At 37.1% G+C, this 18,979-nt stretch overlaps 1 protein-coding gene across 1 annotated transcript in view; it reads right to left on the reverse strand.

Moving 5' to 3' along the window:
• Positions 1 to 4,591: 4,591 nt before the first annotated feature.
• The window catches only part of Eip93F (Ecdysone-induced protein 93F), a 30,217-nt gene continuing 15,829 nt past the window's right edge, over positions 4,592 to 18,979 (reverse strand). The window contains exon 5 of the mRNA XM_071589055.1: positions 4,592 to 16,003. Within this exon, the coding sequence (XP_071445156.1) occupies positions 13,208 to 16,003 (2,796 nt within the window). The 3' untranslated portion in view covers positions 4,592 to 13,207. The remainder of the gene's footprint in view (positions 16,004 to 18,979) is intronic.

An 18,979-nucleotide genomic window follows, 5' to 3' on the forward strand; every position in this document is an offset into this window, starting at 1 on the left:
CTAGGCACCTGCAGCCCACCCAAGCTATGTGATTTTTTGGGTACCAGATCTTCCTTGGAAACCAAAACTGTCGCAGGGAAAGAAACTGGCCCCCCTACCCTGATGTGTGAATTTCACACGCCGTGATCTCTATCATCACCTAACAAACCGACCTTAGGGTTGATTACTGTGTTCATGGTTTTATTTATTCAAGTATATGCAAAGGCATGTACATTCATGAGATCAATGTCTTCATTGGGGTACCTATTCACTAAATTTACCTACTTCCCATTTTTTTATAGAGTGGAGGTAAATAATAATAACAAATAATATATTTGAAAGATAGTTGAGGCTGATACTTTGTGGATATCCATTTGTAATGCACGAAGAAAGAATCAAAGACTGCCATTCTCACCAGTGTTTGAAGAAAGGAAAACATCACCAACGACCACCTTTTCCTTCTCCATTCCCCCCTCCTAGACATCCCACAATTACTACCTAAGAAAAACTAATGACCTCTACCCCCATCCCTGAACTCAGTGACTGACCACAATATACCAACCCTTCTTGCCCCCATGGTGGTCACCCTCTCTCCGCTCACATCAAACTCACCGGAGCTTCCTCCTCCCTTCCCCTCCCCACCATCCCCCACTCATTGACAATATATATATGAGTGCATACTTTTTGTAACCAGTCCAGATGATACTACTGTGTAGCAAAACTCGTTGACACAATAAATTCTTTCCTGTGGAAACGCAAGGCCTTTGATTCTTTCTTTGTGTGTTAAAGAATACATAATTGTAGAGGGAAATATAACAATGAATTTACTTCATGCTACCAATGACTAAAAGATTAAAATGGTAAAACCAAAAATAATCTGCCGCTCTTCCAAAAATGTTTGCTAGGATGTTAAAGTAATATTCTATTTTGAATTGATCCACAATACTTAAAAAGTTAATATTGCTATTTATGGTGTATCATAAATTGATGTCAAATAAATCATTTTTGACTAGTTTATATCACAAAAGAATACTTTATCTTTGGACTAGACATTTGACCTGCTGTAACACTGGCACATATTTTTACAGTGGGTAAAGGTCATATGAAATATTTATACTGGACATTAGTAGCAATTTCAAGAATGGTTCTTCCTTGAACTGCTATGTACCTTGTTCCAAGTCAGCAATACTTCAATAGTTCAATTTTCATGCTCCATAGATTGAATGTTGTAAGGGAAGATTTTTGAATCAGTACAGATCACCTTGCACACATTTCTTGTATTTAAACTCTGGCTCTCAAATCAGTGGGGCATACTTCTACATATAAACCATCAAGGGGTGTACACTCAATTATTTCAAATACCTATGCCATTCAAGTACAGATAATAAACATTATTTAAATGACAACAAATACCTTTCTTGGAGGTCGGCTAGGTACACATGAGTCTTCAATTCATACTACCTTATTCATGTGAACGAAGGAGATCAGAGGTAGGTAGAGAGAGAGAGAGAGTTTCAGAATGCAAGCATCTTGTAATGATCATGAAAAAGAAGCTTGGAGTGGTTTGATGAGGGTGTTGAGGGAAAATTTGACAGAGAACCATTTGATACATGCATTCGTTTATTTGTTCTCAATGCTGGGGAAAAATATTGGTCAATATCATTAATGGGATATATGTATACTATGTGGAATACGGAATGTTATTGATGATGAAAGAGATATGGTGGCCAGAAAACATTGACAGAGAAGAGGATAATGGAAATATAGATTCGTATGTAAGATGAGTGAGTTTGAGAAATAACAGGGATTACTGGAGCAACACATGCGATGTACTTTAAAATTGGGGGAGCAGAGCCCACATGGAATAGCCATAGTACATTATAGGAAATTGGTCAAAAGGATAGTGAATATTTACTGTAGGAGGTGAGTTGTACAATTCTATTGGTAGAGGTAAAAGCAGTTCTCATCCATCTAGGGTAAAACAGGAGTACATGCAACAATTAGTCACTGGCAAGAAGAAGTTGACAGCACAATCTTTTAGAAAAAATAATTGGAAATGTGCTATGAAGGATACACCAATTTTTTATGGAGGATTGAATTCAGTGATAGGTAAAGGGATAGATTAGTGGGATACAGGAGAGTATTTTCTCAGAATCTAAAATGAACTTTAAGAGATGGCAATCAAATTCTGTTGGAGGAAGGGTTTGTTTGGTAATAACTAATGCTGGGTTCAAACACCACCACAGGCATGGGTACTTACAAATGAAAAGGTTGAGAAAAAGAAGCAGGTAACAGTTAGATTATATTAATATTGGGTGAAAATGACTCTGAATCCATTTCCACTAAAATCTTTTATTTTACAACCCAGTTTTGACAAAAGATGGTCATCTTCAACACCTGATGATGAGAACATTTTGTAGCAATCATGTTGTGAAATGAAAAGATTTCAGTGGAAATTTTTATAGCTTTTAGTTACCCAACACTCATAATTTCCATTAAGTGATGGCCAAGTCTGTTGAGATCAAGTCATGGTTTGACATAAATTCAGAAAGAGTGTCACCAACTTTCACAACTTCCCTGGGCTGGATGCAAGTTGATATCATGTACAAAATAATGGATTTTTAGAACTGGAGAGCATTTAAAATTTAAAGAGATTATTAGATAGGGGAGTGAGAAAGTGGAATGCTGAAGCTTGAACAGGAATATAAAGGAAGGAGTGCCAAGAAAAACTTTATGAATATCTAAATGAGATGGTAATGAAAACAGTTGGGGAAAGATGTCTGGGTCTTAAAATGTGACAGAAAAGGCAGCTAAGGAAACAATAGGAATGGTAAACTCTATGGGAATTAAGAAGCCATGGATAACAGAAGAGATCATGAGATGGCTGAATGAAGGAAGGAAATAGAAGATAATTTACATGGAAATGGGGAGAAGAATTTCCATTAAACTAAATGATAAACTTAGGCAAGAAACTAATATAGCCAAAGAAATATGTTGGAAAGATCTGTGGAAGGATATGGAGAAGTTTCAGAAACAGAGGAAATTAGAAGAGGTATATAAGAAGGTAAGAGAACAGTCAGAATTTAACAAAGGAAATAATCATTAATCAAGAAATACCAGCTGGCAAGATAGAAAAATCACTTGGGTAAAGAAATCGAATAAGTCAGTAGGAATAGGAATAAGTCAGTAGGAATAGATAAAATCCCCACAGAATTACTGAAGACTCATGGAAAAATGGAAGAAGGGATTCTTAGAACCTATGCCCAGTATTTAAGAGGAAGGAATTCAGCCAAAAGATTTCTTTAGATCAATTTGATCCCCATCTTGAAAAATCAACAATACATGAAGACTTTAGGACAATGATATTAATTTCAGATGCAGCAAAGAGTTTGGATCGGGGAAAGGAATATGTGATGTCATTAGAGAGATGAGAAATATTTGGTCAGTATTCAAGAAGAAAATGGCCATAATTATGGGGACATTAGGAGAAGAGTTGCATTAGTGAAAGAATCATCAAAGAAAATGGCTGTCTCGTACTGTAAGTAAAGCTATACAGAAAAGATGAAAAACCACATTGATATAGTTTAGCTTAACATGGTTAACACGCATCTCGAATCTTGCCTTGGAGGTAAGATGATGAGTATAGATTTGAGACTTTTTAAGATGTGGATAGAGAAATGAATGAATGAAGTATGTTGAACAGAGAGGAAGATAAATTAAGTTTTTTTATATGGCGTAAGGAGAGAAGAAGATACTAGGTAAAATATTAAGAAGGCAGAAAAAGTTGATGGAGGAGAAATTGAGAAGTAGAGACAAATGTTGATAAGGGTGTTTCATGCAGAAGATGCAGACAGGAAGGTAGAGAATGGTCTTTATAGGCGTCAAAAAGGTTGGTCGAGGTATGAAGAACTGGAGGAAGAAAATGTTGAACAAACAAGAGATTAGGGTGCAGGAAGTCCACAACATCAATTAATAGTTGCTAAGAATCGTCCAAGACCCACCTCCAAATGGTTGACTAACCATTATGATGCTATAACACTGGTATTACTTTCATCTGCCTGTCAGCTAACAAAAATCTATCCACTGCAGACTATCTTACAATCACCCATACACTTTCTTCTGCTGGAAAATTCTATCCAGAGGAGTTGGTTACATATAATTTTAAGAAAAGAAATATTTCTCAACATAGGGTAACTAAAAAAATTCTTTGGGGGCATAATGAAACATATTATGAAAAGTTGGTTCCTTGGGTGCCTATAATGAATTTTGAGGCCATGATTTAGGTGGAACTGGATACAATATTACTATTTTGATAACATTTATTAGACATTTGTTAAGAACATGAGTTAGAGAATAGAAATATACAGGTAGGTACTAACCCTTGATGACTATTCATGGCATCAGTGCTTCAAAACTCATGTTTCCTTCATGCATTCTTGTTTATTTCACGAGCTTAAACCTCACTTTTTGATTTATTTCTGAATATGATTAGAAGAATGGAATTAAAAGTGGGATCAGATATTTTTATTCATACCATAGATATAATTAAATGCCATTAGACTGCAGTTCCTTTTCTAATGAATTCAATGATTGTCCTTTCATTAAAACATGATTCCATGTGCGTATTGTTTATTTTGTTCCACAATGTATTTCAACTTCCTCAGAGGGTTCTAACTCCCATCAAGGAAAGGTACAGCAAGTAGAAATGTCAAATTTAAATGATATATTTAGCAGTCAAAGACACACACTATGCAGCATGAGTTTAAGTTCAGAACTTCATACTTTTGATTCAATAACCAACATGCTGTATTCAGTGTTTACCTAAAAAAACATTAATAGACTGAAGAATAAAAAACACACTTCACAGTAATAAATACTGATTTACTCCAAAGTCACAATATAAATATACAATTTTTTTATTCTCTGAAAATAACACTTCCCACAATCATGTCAACCATTTTCTTTCAACACCTATGTGTGATGAGTGGCTGACACACTCACCTAATTCTTTCGGAACAATCTCATCAATGTTCTGCAAAGGCGTAAATGGGATGCAAGATCAAAAATGTAAGGGAAAGAAAACACCCACTGACCTCAGTCTGCAAATACATTATTATCACTTTTTTTATATTTTCGGGTCTTTACATCTGTGCCAGTTATGCCTTCATTCTCTGAAAAGTTGAAGAATTTTTTAGCTTACTCTCAAGGATGCCTTTAACATTAGTTTGGCAGCCGGGTGTGCAGGAAATAACATTGGTCCCGGGCCAGGAGTCAAAACATCATCAAAATAGAATTACAGTTAATAAGCTGGCAATTTTTTTTTCTAACTGCAGTGAGAAATTTATTACAATACAATAACATTTACTGAAGGTTCCTTTTCCAGCATAAATTTTCAATTACACTTTTGAAGATGTAAAAGTGTTATCCAAAATCATGATCCCTTGGTCCCACATAGCACAGTTGATGACACCTTCCAAAACAGACAGTGATAGAGAATATGTATGTGGTCTCCATGGAAGTTTTATGCCTTTAGAAAACATTTCATAACGTCAATGCAAAAACTTAAAGAAGCATAAATAACATCTCTGGAAGCAGGAATGGAATGAATTTTTGTACATAAAATGATTGAAAGTTTAAAAACGAGCTGAGCCATTGTCTGTAATACTTTCCATCCATTTAAAGGGTGGTCACATCACCAATGAATGAAAAGAGTCACTTAGAATACATTATTTCAATGCCCAAGTGTTCTTCAACAAAGAGAGAGAGAAAAGGCAGCCATAACAACAGCCGAATGCAGATGTTACCACTGCAACCACAGCCCTGCTAACGGCCCTCTCTTACTTTCTCTCCCAAAAGTGCCTGCCATTTTTTTTTTCAACAGTCGCAATCATCTGTATTGGAAACTCGGACGAATTCGTAAACTTCTTCATATCGATAGAAGTGACAAAAGCTATCGATTCAATTAAAAAATAATTGAATCTCAAGAATACTGGCAGATTTCAGTCTTTACGAGTTCCGTGGCAGAGCCTATGGCCGGAAGTGGACTGGCAACAGAGTGAAAGCATGTCATGAGATCATGATTTCAAAGGCCAAAAGTCATACAGAAGTTCATCTTTTGTTCCAATCTCATACATGTTTCCATTAACAACACGAAGAAAGCAACAAAAACTTGTCAATCAAAAACACCACATAACTCTAATCTCTCTCATGCTTGTATATAATAATATAGTAAAACATAACTCAGTCCACACAAGCACAACATTGCACTTTTAAGTCAAACCTCTGTCATCACAACCAATATTAAAAACATCAACTTGGTACAGTTAGAATGATAAATTCTTGAAGCCACAGAAAGCGAGCGACCAAATCCTCACGTGTGCCACACAATAATTACAAAAGTCTGTCTGTAGTTTGTTACACCTTAATCTCACCCAATCATTCTAGCCTCCTTTAAATTTCATTGACAGAGGCACCGAATGATATGCATTTCTAATAAGGGTGAAAATTGGTGAGCCAGAGCAGTTAAGGAAGAACAAGAAATGGGAAAAAAGACTAGATTAGAGACATCACAAATCTTTAAAAGATACAAATTTTGATATGTCACATACAGGTATATAAAGAATAAAGGTACCTAAAATACATTTTTTGCATTACTGTGGTGCACCACATATATGACTTTCTTCTTTAAATATTGACAATTTTCAACTTGTTACTGTCTTCCTCACCCAATGTTTTGAGGAAGGAAGACAGACAAATTTACAATTTTCTCTTTCAGTAGTATGACTCAAGAAGAATTAAAAAAATTAAGTGTGCCTTCAGCATACAGCATATAATATATGAATAGATATGAGTATGTATATAATTTATGTATAGAGATTTTTCATTATAAGTCCAATGTATCATATATAAAAAGAATTGTACACTTATGAAAAAAGGAAAAATATTCATAAGGTGTCACTGGTATAGACAGTGCCTATATTTGATTTCGTTTTACCTTCCACAATATAGCAAGACAATGAATTTGAAGTCTGCACTTCTATAACATTTCATAAGCAATAAAAGGCAAGACACACTTTGGCATAAGTTTTGACTTTAAATTTCATCTAGGCTGTGAATCAGTTCTTAATTATTTAGAAGACCATCACAAGTATCACCATTAAATATTAAACGCTCAAAAATTGTTTTCTCTATCAACTCTCTGGCCAATCATAAACAATATTTTGTTTTATATTAAGTATTCAATATTGATCAACTATATGCTGCTAACACTGATTAGCAAAAAAAAAAAATCTTTCATAAACAAAATTTCATTCAACATAGAGAATACCAAATTTTTACACTGAAATTCAACATTACTGATTGTTTCAACTCTTTCAATCAAAATAAAGACACTAGAATATCTAACAGTTCTGTGACCTCTGTCTCTTTCTCTCTCAATAGTGTGATTGACTGGAAATGGACAGCGGTTACTAGTTCAAACTAGTTGTAACAATGGTGTAACCACAAGAAATCCACAGCCTTTAATCTCTTGTCAAAATATCAAAGGTCATTAATAGTGCATCACCAGGAATGGGGCACAGTGGAACAGATATCAAAACCATCTTCATAACTTGACCAACCTCAAAGAGCACCAAATAATCAAATATTTTTTTAAGCCATCTCTACTATTTTTGGTGCATGCAGGTCAGTATAAGGAACCCTTAAACAGACTTTTCAATTCTCAAACATTTTTCCCTTTCTCTTTTTAAAATTCTACGAAAAGAGGCACAAGCACAGAATGATAACACAAGTCAGTCTTCGGTCACAGAGAGTTGAAACATTGCAAAAATACATGGGATGTAACCACAATTTGCAAAAAAGGCAATGAAAATTTACAAGGAACACTATTAGAAACAAATGTTGGACATATTTAACGAAAAAATTAACAGAGGAAAGCTTTTTCATGGGTGGTAAAGGGTCAAAAATGCAGAGTGGGCCATCATTAGAATAGCATCCAAAAAGCTCCATCATGACAGTTATTTCAATGTGGGATTTTTTTTACTGATTCCTACCATATACCTTCTCAGCATAACTCTTGTACTCAAAACACATGTGAGATTTTTTTCTTTCACAATTGCAAAAAAAAGAAGTTTGGAATGAATTGTGTCACACTTGCAAAGGACATCAAATACACAAAAAATCTACTGCTCTGGGTTCCAAGTTTTAAAACTACTTTGTATTCCATCATGACAGTCAATGCAGAATTGTCCTATTGTTTAAACCTAGTCCATATGTCTAGTCACAAAAGTGACTGTTACAATTACTCTTAGATACACTGTAAATTACTGTTGATACTATTGTATTGATTGTACATAATGCAGCCTACGACTGTAACAGAATCTAAAATGCATTAACCTTGAGATAATAATTTGCTAAGAGCCCAGAGATTGTGGCAGGAGCAGTGAGAAACATGGGAGAGATGCCAGCAGACCGATAGACACTAAAAAAGTTAATACCAGAACAATGGAGGAAGGTGGTGGCACAATAAGAATAGGGTGGTTTATTATTTATAATAGGGCACAAAATGCACTGTGCATTTGTAGGAAGATTAGGGCTAGGCCAGAACTCGACATTTCTGTCAACAGAAGTTGTCTGCAGCACCATTCACCCTATGTCCCATATGCAACACCTACCTTTCCCATAAACCTCTGAAACAGAATCTAGAGTAGAGAAAACTGTCCTAAACTGCATTACACTGTGAAAACTGTATTAATAGTGGTAAAATTCCTTAGTAATGTAACAATAAAGGAAGTATTGTAAGTTACTGCACAATCTGTTGGCTTCTTTTTTTCACCTTTTTGGTCCCAACACCATCATGTGACATTCCACAAGACTCAGTGTTATTCATGAGATATACGTGGGACAAGAGATGTAAATTCAATTCATTAGAGCAAACAGTATAAGATATAAATAGATATTATAAGTCAGCTGAAATGGATAGATATGTCCGTCCAATGCAAGTGTGAACCATGGAATGGTGAAATATCAATTGTAACACTGTATTCAGACTGTACTGTGTTTTTGTAACAATGGAGTATACAACAATCAGTGAGAAAAAAATATTTACAATTGCCATCCTTTGAAGATGGTCTTACTACAACTGTCACATAAAAAAATGCAGAGAAAAAGAAAGTGAGACAGGAAATGGGGAGATGGTAGCTTAAAGTGACATATTTCATGACCAGAAACTACAGGCATCAACTGAGAGCGGCATTTGTTTTGAGCTGTACTCAGCATAAAGATTAACATTAATATGAGCCAACTTCAAGCTCACCCCTCACCATGGAAAATACACGAAACATGTTAAAAAATTTGTGGATGAGGAATTGTACTAAGTAAGTATGTAACAAAATAAAACAAAAATGCACATATTACTAGTCCCATGACAACAAGTACAATGATTCATGACTGTGTTGAAAGAAAGGGGATGAAAAGTTTTAGTGGGAAATGGGGACAGCAATTGATAAAGATTTAAAGGTCTGCTTTAACATATTATATGAGCTACACGCATTCACCCCCATCAGTTGTAAAAAATGTAACTATAATTACAAAATCAACTCTTAAAAATAGAGATTGAACCACAGATACAAACTGAACATGAAAATATTTAACAGCAGTATTATGTAGGAAAATTAAGGCAAAACATTTCTAATATACAATTTTTTCCTACATAACACCATTTTCAAGTGAAAATAAAATGACAATTACAAACTATTTAACATTTCTCTTGGTAATAATGGCAGCAAAATTATTTGACCACTAAATTAATTACATAACACATGGCCTATTGTTATAAATTTAAAAAGTTTCATGCAAAGGCTTCATTGAACAAATGCAGCAAATGCATTTCATAATGAAACAAACAAGCTATACACTCCTTCAAAATGAAAATGAACAGCATTGGTCATAATAGAGTGACTGGTGTATCTGAAGTCATGATCAACTAAACTATACAATAGAACATTACAACCAGTTCACAGAAACAACTTATGCTGATTAATAAAATACAATGTACATTACCTCATAATGAGAAATGATAAAATAACAAACACTTTTACTGGGGGGTGAAGAACCGCTGCAGCTTGCATTCGCTGTTTATGTCTACACAATAATTAACAACTCTGTACAAAATTTGACAAATGTTTCCCAGAAAAAAATGCATAGTAATTATCAGTAGCATACAAAATATTCCTATTATTATTGAATACTTGTGTTTACATGTAATTAAGTTTATATCCATATGTGTCTGCGTATACAGATGTGTGTGCCGGTTCTATGAATGTTTATAGTAAACTACCGATTATACTGTATTGAATGGATGGCAACTAAGATATACCTTGTTGCTACTGAATCTACCTTTTGCCTGTCTACTTTTGTATTGTGAAAAAGTGGAGTATATGTGAACAAGCAGCCAAGTGCTGTAAATAGACTGAAACTGAAACTTTGATAACAGCCTTAGCATTTGAAAATTTTGTACAGAGATGCATAACAGTTTACAGAGCCTTTTCAGCAGGAAATTGCCCTCAGAGTAAAATCCTCCTTTTTTTAGAAGTCTGGCAAAGGAAAAGGATAAAACTGGTTTTCACATGACACTTCACTAAAATATCACAGCCCTCTCTCTCCTAGTAGAGAAATATATATCATATGTATATATATATATTTATATAGATTTCACATCAGCCCTTTTTCTTTTTTCCCTAACATATTTGAATGCACTATATATATGCCTATATATATAGCTGCGTCAGAATAATACCAAAAATAACAGAAACTGGAGAAAGAGAGTAAAAAGAGTTAATGGCTCTTAATCATTTTCAAATATTTTTCACGATAATAAATTGTAGATTTTTGTCTGTCCATGTTTTGGTTAACACAAACTGGCATTCCCTTTTTCCCACCTATCTATGCTAGCTCATTTAAAATTTCTTACCAAAATATCACGCACATAAAACAACAACAAAGTGAAAACAAATTACATCTGTACATCTCAAATATGATTGAAAAAAAGTTTTAACATCACTTTATCTCAGCATTGCACTAACGAGTTTGTTTCTCCTTTCTCTCTCTCTCACCTGATTCACTCAAATTACACCCATCAATTCGCATACATGTACCAGATGCACACACACATACACACATAGCTCTCGTAAAAGTCACTCAGAATCACAAAGCAAACAGGGTAAATGGCGAGGGAAAAGGAATGAATCATCTTTTTCTGTTCCTCACCATACCTCTGTTTTTGGATGTGACATACACATTCACAGGCACACACACACAAACATTAAAGACCACACACTCACACATATATCGTAAGACCTATTTAACACACAAGTGATCTTGGCTGAGATCTGGATTCCTTAACTGTTAAATATCTGGCACATTATGGAATGTTCCTGTAGGTCATCTTATATTAGAAAGAACAATGGGAAGGGGCCAGTAATAGGAAAGAAGGGTGGGTAATAGAGAATATCCCAAAAGTTGCAGTGCCCAGAGCCTCAGTTTTATATAAATGTGCAAATTTTGAAAAGATCAGTAGATGGATCATAAGAACATTTAACGTACGAATCCATAGACTTGTGGGACAAATTCCAACAATCGATTAAGATCCATGTATATAAACAGCCATCTCAGTTCATACCTCACTGCCTGATGAGAAGTACGCTAGAACCAGATTTAAATTTGATATGAATATAGCTAGTTAAGTTATAAAAAGGCCACATGTGGGGCTAAAATAGGAAAGGCATATAAATGGGTTGCCTTTTGGATATCCTTGTGAGGAAAATGGTTAGGGTTAGAGCCTGCAGGAAGGGGTTATTACATGGGCACCCTTGTGTTGCTACAGGTGATCAAAGTTTGGTAAAAATGCAAGGCATTCAACACCAAAGCAGCCAAAGGAGACATTTTAAGCAGTTTTCCAAGAAACAAATCCTCTTTCTTCACCCGTAGCAGCACCAGTTGCCCATGTTGAGGCAGCAAAATGGAAAATAAATACATTGATTATGTTAATTTGGAGTGGGCCAATCCAATTTTATGAAGTGGCAATTAATTTTCACTTTCCCTTTCTTCCATTTTGTAGATAGAGTCACTTCTGCATTTAGAAGTAATGGTTGCTGATGTTTTCTGTTTCTTGTTGTTGTAGGTAGAGGTGGTGGTAATGGTGGTTGTGGTAGTTGATTGGTTCATAGGTCAGTCGGTAAGTAAGTTGAATGGGTCAATGGTTAGATGGTTGGTTGGCTTGGGATGTTGCGTGTAATTTGGTTCTTGAAAATGCTGTTTGTTCCCCCTTCAGTTTATCCTCTTCCTTCAGAGCTTGAATGTCATGTCGGCCACATGAGGCCACACCAAACTAATTGCACTTCATTATGTCGTGAACAAAATCCTAACTATATAGCCTATATTGATAGAGAAAATATACATTCACAAAATTTGGCTTCATCACAGACAGTTCTTGGCATCCCAAGAATATTTTTTTCCAAATCAAAGCAGTCTATCTTGTTGTGAAAGACAGTCTTTCCAATAACTGGGCTTTAAATCTTATATTAATGTATATATATATATATTTATATATCTCATTTTATATTTGATCCTTTTCTTAAACTATGCATGCCAAACAACTTCTCACACGTACACATGCTTGCATACGATAACAAACAAACACCAACATACAGGCACTCACGCTTACATGCAAGCAGCCTTCATTAGAGTATGGTGTCAAAAATGTCCACCCAATATTTTAGAAAATTAAATTAAGAAAAGTTACAACAGAAAATGCCATCAAGTTAAAACTGCTTTGACAAATATCTCTTGGGAAACCTCACCACAGAAAATTCAAGTTGGCTTTTTTGTAAAAAGTTTCCCCAAGTATATACAGTTGTTTTTCTCTCCTATATCATCACAATATTAAAAAGTCTCTTCAAACAGTTCGGTCAAACTTATGATTTACATACCTTTGGCAACATCGGGATTGTCAACCTCAAAGAGAGAAAAAACACGACATTAAAATATGCAAAAAGCATTTCTCTCATGGGGAAAATGGTTCAAGGAAATTTTTGTGTGAAAAATACCACCAAAAAACTACATACAACACTTACAAATCAGTACAGCAAGGTGAAAAATGGACACCTTCATGTTTGTTGTCATCGCATTTTTTTGTTGCATTCCTAAAGTCAGCTAATGAACAATAGAAGTATCAGTCGACATTTGATTTGGTATTTTCCTCATTTTTTACTTCCTCCCTAACCTCAGGAGGAGGACTGGCAGATTCTTTAATTCCTTCTTCAGACACTTCAAGACTCTTCTCAGACTTAATATCCTCACTTTGTAATGTCTCTCCTACTGGGATTTCTGAGCTTCCCTCAGATAACTTGCAGGCAGTTTGCACATCTACCATCACTTCCACATCTCCCAATTCCAAGTCCACAACACTATGATCAGCATTGTCAGTCACTGGACAAGAAACACAGTCATCATCACCATCTTTGGCTGCTAATCCTTCCTTCATATCACAGGCACTTTTCAAACTACTTTTTGAATCTGATACTTCCTCCGTATTATGTCTGTCATCAGTCAAATTTTTCTTCTCATCTAAATCAACCTCAGTAGGCTCGGCAACCACACCATCGTCCTTCTGCACTTTGCCCTCATCGTCAGAGAGCACTCTTGATAAGTCCACTACAGCCTCAGCAGATGGCTGCTGGGGTGCAGAAGGGGGAGTGGGTGACCGGGGTGGTGAGCGGGATAATGTGCCAAGGCGACTGTTACGGCATAGCTGGTCCAGCAGTGTCACATTAGACATACCCTCTGGTGCCAGCCTTCCCCCACTCATCAAACCCCCGCCAATGCCCCCTCCAACACTCTCCCCCCCGGGGATTCCCATCTCCAGTCTCGATCGAATGAGGCCATCGAGGAAGCTTCCAGCAACGGGGTTTGCACCGTTGCCCATTGCCCCCCCCATACCCCCTCCTGCGGTACCTGGCGCACTGGGCCGGCTGGCTGCGGCAGCCACTGCGGCTGCACCCCCGGTCGCGTCCGCTTGCAGCATCTGCATCATGGCCGAGGCAAAAATTTGCTCCCGTGATATTTCGATGGGTAGGTGGGAATGGAACACAGCAGCTGCAGCCGCAGCTGATGGGGGCCAGAAGGGGAAAGCCGCGGCACTAGGGTGGGGTGCGGTGGAGGGGTACGAGACAGAGGATGGGGAGGAGGAAGATGGAGATGGAGAAGCAGGCAACGTTGATGGGTTTCCCTCATATGGAGATCTCAACTTGAGTCCTCCATTTGGAGGGAGGAGGGAGAGCGGTGGGCCACAGTGTGGACTGCCAAAAGTCTGGGGGACCTTGGTTTTGACATGTGGTAGGGCTGAGCTCAGGGAAGGCTTGTTGATTTTGTCAGGACTGACACCGATCCCTGCCTTCCTGTCACCCATCTCAGCTGATGGATAGTTTGGGTGTGACATTTGGTGCTGCTTTCCCAATAAGCTATGCTGTTGGCTCTTGGGCTCTCTCTTGCGAGGTCTCATGAGGTGCCTTTCCTTGACCTTGTATTCAAGTGTTGAGTGAGGCACACCATAATAGGAACCAGCCCTGTGGACACTCATCTCTCCTCTTTGAACAGCTCTGACTGCCTCCACCAAACTATCTCTGTCATAATTCCTATACTTCCCTCTCTTAGGGCGTGTTCCTTTCCCACCTGTCACATTTGTGCCAGTTGTGCATGTGGTCGTTGTCGTAGAGGCAGTTGTAGTTGCAGTGGCAGTTTTTGCAGTAGATGCTTTGGAAGTGTCGCAAGCCATATTTTGGCTGGAACCAACATCACTACCATACCTCCCCCTTTTCGCATCTTGGAATACATTCCCCACTCTCTTTTCTGCACTTGATACCACTGGGTCAACCATACCAAACCTTTGGTTAACCATTGCACGAGCCATTAATTCTCTGGGCCCCAGTGCCCTCAAGCCTCCCACTCCGACAGCCGGTGATGGGATGGGAGAACTGGATTCACTACCAACTTCGGCACAAGTTGGACCTCCACCAGAGGCTATAGATTGACTAGACTCTTCCCCGGCCACCCCATTCTTGGTTGGCTTGTAGGACGGAATTTTCAGTATCACATTAGGAGCAGGGCTAGTCACAGATGCCTCACGGCTTCCCTCCTCCTCCTTCTGTCCAACACTTCCATCTGCCACTTCGGTAGGCCCACCACTACCATCCACACTCTTCCCACCCATGGTTAGCATCTCTCCCTCTTCTCGTTCCAGTCCACAGGTGTCACTGCTTCCTCCCTCCAGTCCCTCCCGATGGTACCCATTCACCCTCCCACTCACCTCCCTCTCCACTGCCATTCGTCTCATGAGCTCAGGAAGGTGGGCTGAGTGCCTCAGGCCACCCCTCTTCTTGATTGAATCCATACCAGGGCTTGAGGTGCCCTCTTGCCTACCTGACCCATCCCCTCCAAACATGCCACTGCCAGCAAACATGTTTGCTATGTATGGGGCCAGGGCCGCCTTGTCCAGGAGGTCGGCAGAGGGGAACACATCAAAGGGGTTGCTACCGGTGCCCATGCTGCTCCCTCTGTTGCCCGGACCACCCTGGAGGAGCTGTCGCAGTGAATCTGTTGTGGCCAGGCCATCCAGCCCAGAGTAGCGCACCAGATCTTCCATTGAAAGTGAAACTTTCCTACCTTCAGCTTCTTCTCCGTCGACAATCCTCCTGACTGATTCGTCCTCATTCACATCTTCATGCCCCTCGGGTCCCTCACCTTTGATTCGTCCAGAAGCCACCATCACCACCTCACTTTCCTCCTCCTCCTCTTCCTCAATTCCCCGTGATCCTCTCATCTCCAGTCCAACGGGAGGGTTGTGTGTGAGGGCAGCTGCAGCTGAGTAGTAGCCCCCCCTGGGGCCCGTCATGCCTCTGCCACCCCGTGGGCCTGGTCCCCCCAGTCCACCTGTGTGGTTTCTCTCGCGCTCCATTGCAAGTTTGTACACCTAGGGAAAACAAAATGTGACGAAATTAATAAGCATGAAATCTTAAAAGCATTGAATTCAACATAATTTGTGTTACCAACAAAACACCAACACCAACAAAAGGAAGAATACTTAGAGCAATCCTCCTGAATCTGGGATTATGATTTAAAAAAGTTAATTTGCTAAAAAAAATGTTAAGAAATTCAATTGAAATGTAATACCTTTCAATGAAATCTAAATATAAATTATACCAAACCCAAGGGATGAATATTTTATCTGCAAACAATTAATTGCAAGGAAACCAATAGGCATATTTCTGAAAAAATGTATCTCAAGAAAGAAATTTCTAAATCTAATGCTGGATAAAGTTATGTTCTTATTTTCATTATGTTCTAGTATTTATAAAAAATGAGGAAATTTTAAGAAAATGAAGGCCATACATGTTTTATGCAATATGTAAAATTAACATATGTCATAAAATGTTTAGACTTTCTCATGCATTTAAGCAAAGATAATACAGAGATATAAATGCATGCAGTGATTACTCAAGCTCAACATTAAATTGGTTGAATCAAAATAAATTCTTACATGGTTTATCATAAAAACATATCTTAAAACCAATCTTGAATATATTGGGGATATATGAACACTTTAGGTGAATTGTAGTTACAGTGGTAGTTTTTGCAGTAGATGCCCAGGATTTTAAAAAGTTAATTGCCAAAATGTAAGTGCACCCATCCCCTCAAAAATGCCACTGAACGAATATGAACTATTTAGGTGCTCATAAGCTCTTTTTGTGCAAACCTATGTTCAGAATCAGCAATGGCAAATGAATTAGGGGCAAAAGATCACCCATACATTTTATCAAGTTCATATATGTGTAAATAATTGAGTGCCAATCTCATCATTCCCCAATTTTGTTATGACCAAAATGTTTCATTTTTACATTTAAAATATATAACATCTCAATTGAGAAGGTGATGGTGAAGTGTAATAATCTGACATACCCTACAGACTTTGACCTCTAATTTTGTTTTCATTTTTACAAATCACACATAAGATATAAGCAGTGAAAGTGAAATAAACTCTTGAGTCTGCCATCAGCAAATCAACATGTATTTAATATTTAAAGTTTTCAATCAAGAAAGATTTGTAATGGTATTTCCGATGCAATAAGTTTTTTAGTAAGGGTGAACTATTATAACAAATATATACTTCAAAATTAAACTTAAAAAACCTAAGGTTATGACTTTCATCATGCGTGAGTGAGTAAAAACATGAAGGAGAAAAAGAAGGAATGTAAAGCAGTAAGTGGACTGTGGTGCATCACGCATGACTATGAATGCCTGTGACATTGTATGCACGTATTTTGTCACAACATCTTGTTCCTTTAAAGCCCCCAAAATTTCAGAGTTTAAGATGACGCCTGGATAGCTTAACTGGCTAAGCATTCGACCAGACATTGAGGGATCTGGATTCGAATCCCAGTCAAGGCAAATGATTTTTACACTCTGATATTGTTGCATTGAGAATCAAAGGCCATTAAGATAAATGAATCATCCTTAGATGCAATGCAAAAATTCTCTTGCACCTGAAGAGTTTTAATTTCGAAATTATTCTGGAAATATTAACACTTCAAACCAATGCATTTCCTTATTGGCTAATAACTGTTGATGATACTAAAATTATTCAAACTAAGTCAAGTCATGCACTAGATGTTTGCAAGAAGTTTTAGGGGGTAACATGAGAAATTATGGACCAAGCAAACCAGGCAATGAAAATTAATGATGAAGGCAAATTTTAATGTTTTCTATTTCAATTCTTAACTTCAATCAAATGGATCTTCATCAATTAATCAAATTCAACAATATAAAACCAAATATACGAATCAACTTTAAGATTTGTTTGACAGGTAAGGGTAGAGCTCACTTAGTACTAAGCCCAAGGCATTTTAAAATCACACATCAGGATAGCGGTGACAAGTTCCCTTCCCTGTTTCAACTGTGGTTTCCCATGAAGGTCTGGTGCCTGGAATATCACTCAAATAGGATGAAACTGGAGATGTCCAGAGGCATCAACCAAAATTGAACAAGGACCTTCTAGTCAATATCCCAGTGGAAAACCACTTCTTATTTTATGATACCCAGGAATTGCAATATTGTTTAATATAGTAACTAATCATTTATTTATTAAATTTTATTAAAAATTGAATAAATTCCTGAATTCGACAATAGTCTGCAATAGCAAGTACACAGTTTTTTAGTGCCATACTGCTGACTTAAAGATTTTAGCAGTTCAGATAAGTGGTCTCACGGTACCCAATTTGCCTGTTAAAAGTAACTTCAATTTTATTCATGTCAAATGATGTTTGTTTGAGTCTATTAGCATACCAATTGTGAAAAATATTCTATGATATTATCTAACATATGAAGACAATAGGTACCATTATTTTCATAAAAACAATTCTTTCGTAGTGTATTTTCATGTTACTACATTATAACTTGATCATTAACTGAATGAAAAATCTATCCTATGAATTTATACTACATAGTAAATCAGATTAAAAATAACTTGAGATACATCTTTGAAACTGAAACATATATTTGACCCTTTTCAATGCTAATGAAGAGTAGGTACACATGCACACAAAATTTAATTCTATTTTAATATTTTCAGACTATGGGGAATCCAATAGGTGAGGGTGACTGGCTTCTCACTCCAATGTTCCACGTTTGAATCCCAGCAGAGGTAGTTATTTCAGCATCAGAAGACCTCTAAGAGTGTAACTTGAGATCACTTCAAAGAGCTGTAGGTACTTGTTTTTTCAGATATGGAGAGTAGCTATGAACTCATTAGTCTCTTTCTATTAGAGTTCATCTATGGTTAAAAACTGTTTATTGCTTTCGGCTGATCTTTCAAATAATGGTGAGACAAAAAGGTAACAAAATAAAAAGGGACATCATCTAGTAGAGTTTTACCAGAATATAGCCAAATTTA

This window comes from Hetaerina americana, unplaced genomic scaffold (assembly GCF_022747635.1).
Source record: "Hetaerina americana unplaced genomic scaffold, ioHetAmer1.1.p SCAF_32, whole genome shotgun sequence".
Lineage (NCBI taxonomy): Eukaryota > Metazoa > Arthropoda > Insecta > Odonata > Calopterygidae > Hetaerina > Hetaerina americana.